General features: G+C 69.8%; 1 protein-coding gene across 1 annotated transcript in view; it reads right to left on the bottom strand.

Annotated features, from left to right (window-relative positions):
* Positions 1–1,665, bottom strand: part of SKOR2 (SKI family transcriptional corepressor 2) — a gene marked incomplete at both ends in the record, with an annotated part of 24,494 nt that extends 22,829 nt beyond the window's left edge. The window contains one exon of the mRNA XM_080637236.1: positions 1–1,665. This exon is cut by the window's left edge and continues 531 nt beyond it. Within this exon, the coding sequence (XP_080493362.1) occupies positions 1–1,665 (1,665 nt within the window).
* Positions 1,666–2,182: the final 517 nt, after the last annotated feature.

Raw genomic sequence — 2,182 nt, 5'->3', positions numbered from 1 at the left:
CAAGCTCTCCGAGTCTTCCTTACCGCCCACCGGACGGAAGGCGCTCGAGTGGTGGTACCCACCAGCCCCCTTGCGCCCGCCCGCCGCTTCCAGCAGGTGCGGATGGTGCGTGGGGACCCGCCCGCCGCCGCCGCCGGTCCCCTCGGAGGCGGAGGGAGAGGCGGGCTCCGCGCCGCCGCCAGGGGGCGACTCGAACAGCGGGTCCCTGGCGGCAGCGGCAGCGGCGGGCGGGGGGGCGGCGGCTGGTGGGGTGCCCATCCCAGCCGCCCCGGTGCCCAGCCCCGCGCCCCCAGCCTCGCCGCCGGGCTCTGACAGGTCCAGGAAGGCCTGTCGCAGCAGGCCGGCCCCGTCTCCCAGGGAGCAGCCCAGGGCACCGGGGGGCTGCGGCGGCGGCTGCAGGTATGTAGGCACCGGCAGCCCGCCCGGTGTACGGGGCGGCCAGAACATGCAGAAGGGCGGGTAGAAGGCGGCGTCCTTTCTACCCGGCCAAAAGAGCCCCGAGAGGCCGCCGCCCGGAGCCGCCCCACCGGCTTTGTGCGCTGCCGCCCCGCCGAGGGCATCGGCCCCACTGCCGCCTCCTTCTTCCTTCTTATGGCAGAGGCCGAAGGCGGCGGCGGGGAAGCCGTAGGGGTGCGGGAAGAGCCCCCCGCAGCCCGGGAACTTCTGGAGCACGCCGCCGAAGGAGCCCTTGCTAGGCACCGGGATGACCGGGTAGCTCCGTGGGCTCTTCCCGCCGTGCGCAGCCGCCGCCACGGCTTCTTGCAGCTCCTCATCCTCCTCGAAGCGCGGGCGCTTCTGGTGCAGCTCCGGCGGGGCGGCCAGGAGATGCGGGCTCAGCAACCCGCCGCCCACCACGGCGGCCGCCGCCTTCACGGAGCCCAGCGGGTGGCAGGCTGCGGGAGCAGCAGCGGCGGGGGCCGGTGGCGCGGGCGGCAGGGCCCGCTTGCGGCTGCCGCCGTTGAACATGGCCTTGACATCCTCCCAGGCGAAGACCAGCTCGTCCTGGGGGCTTTTGTCGGTGAGCTTCAGGTGGCGGCGCCAGGAGTTGAAGTTGGCGGCGTCGGGCTGGGTGTACTTGGCGTCCGGCGTGCGGTGGGAGTGAAAGATGAACTTGTTGGGAGAGAAGTACATGCTGCAGTAGCTGCATTTGATGCACTTGGCCCGGGAGCTGTTGTAGCGGGCCGGGATGAAGCTGCCGCGGCAGCCCCAGGCGCACTCATGGGACACATCGAAGGCGAAGTTATCCGGCAATTTTGGGGGCCGGTTCTCCCCCAGGAACGACTTGCAGAGCCGCTCTGCTTCCCTCTTGGTGATCATGCCGCAGCGGCGGGAGGAGATGGGCATGGCCCCAGCCCGGCGAAGGATCTCCAGCTGCACCGGCGTGCATTGCACGCAGGTGATACCCAGGGCCACCCGACGATTGTGGATTTCGTTGTAGCTAAAGTTTTTGAGGAGGGTATTGGAGATCTGCGCCAGGCACAACCGCTCTTGCCCGTCGATGACCAGGGAGACGATGGGGATGCCGTAGAGGATCACCTGCCCCACCTGGTTGGGTTTCATAGTGGCGTGGCCGGCTCTCGGCTGGTTCATGGGCTCCGGTGGATACGCGCTGGACGGCGACGGCAGCAAAATGTCGGTGGGACCGGGCAGCGGGCTGCTCGCCATCGTCTCAGCGCCTAGGGGGCTGTTCTGCGCCAGCTGCGAATGGGGAGGGAGGAGAGAGACACAGCGCCGTCAGACAGGACCTCCCGGGGACTGGGGGGACCCTACAGGGATGAGGGTCCCCGCCGCAAGGACTACCCACCCCCGCCCCACGAATCTCCCGGCGTGGGGAAGCGCCCCCGGAGCGACCGCTGTCCCCGCGTACCTCCCTCCCCGTCTGTACCGCTTCTCCGACGTACGCATCCCACCGCGGGTGCAGAGATGACGGTAAATGAGCGGACCGCCCCCTCCCGTTTGGAAGATGCCCCAACCCACGGTTCATCCCGAAACACGCCCCCGAGCCGTGGGTTCGCCTCCCCGTCCTGGAAACCCGTCGCTTCCCGAGCCGCGGCTCTTCCGCGGGCACCGCGGACAAAGCGCGGAAGGGGAATGAAGAAAAGTTTCTCTACTTTCCGCGGCTCTCAGCGCATCCTCCCCTCCCGGCGCCCGTTACCTCCGCTGCCGCGCTCTATCCGTGCCG

This window comes from Psittacula echo (genome assembly GCF_963264785.1).
Source record: "Psittacula echo genome assembly, chromosome: Z".
In the NCBI taxonomy this organism is placed as follows: domain Eukaryota; kingdom Metazoa; phylum Chordata; class Aves; order Psittaciformes; family Psittacidae; genus Psittacula; species Psittacula echo.
This window is presented reverse-complemented; position numbering and strand designations above follow the sequence as displayed.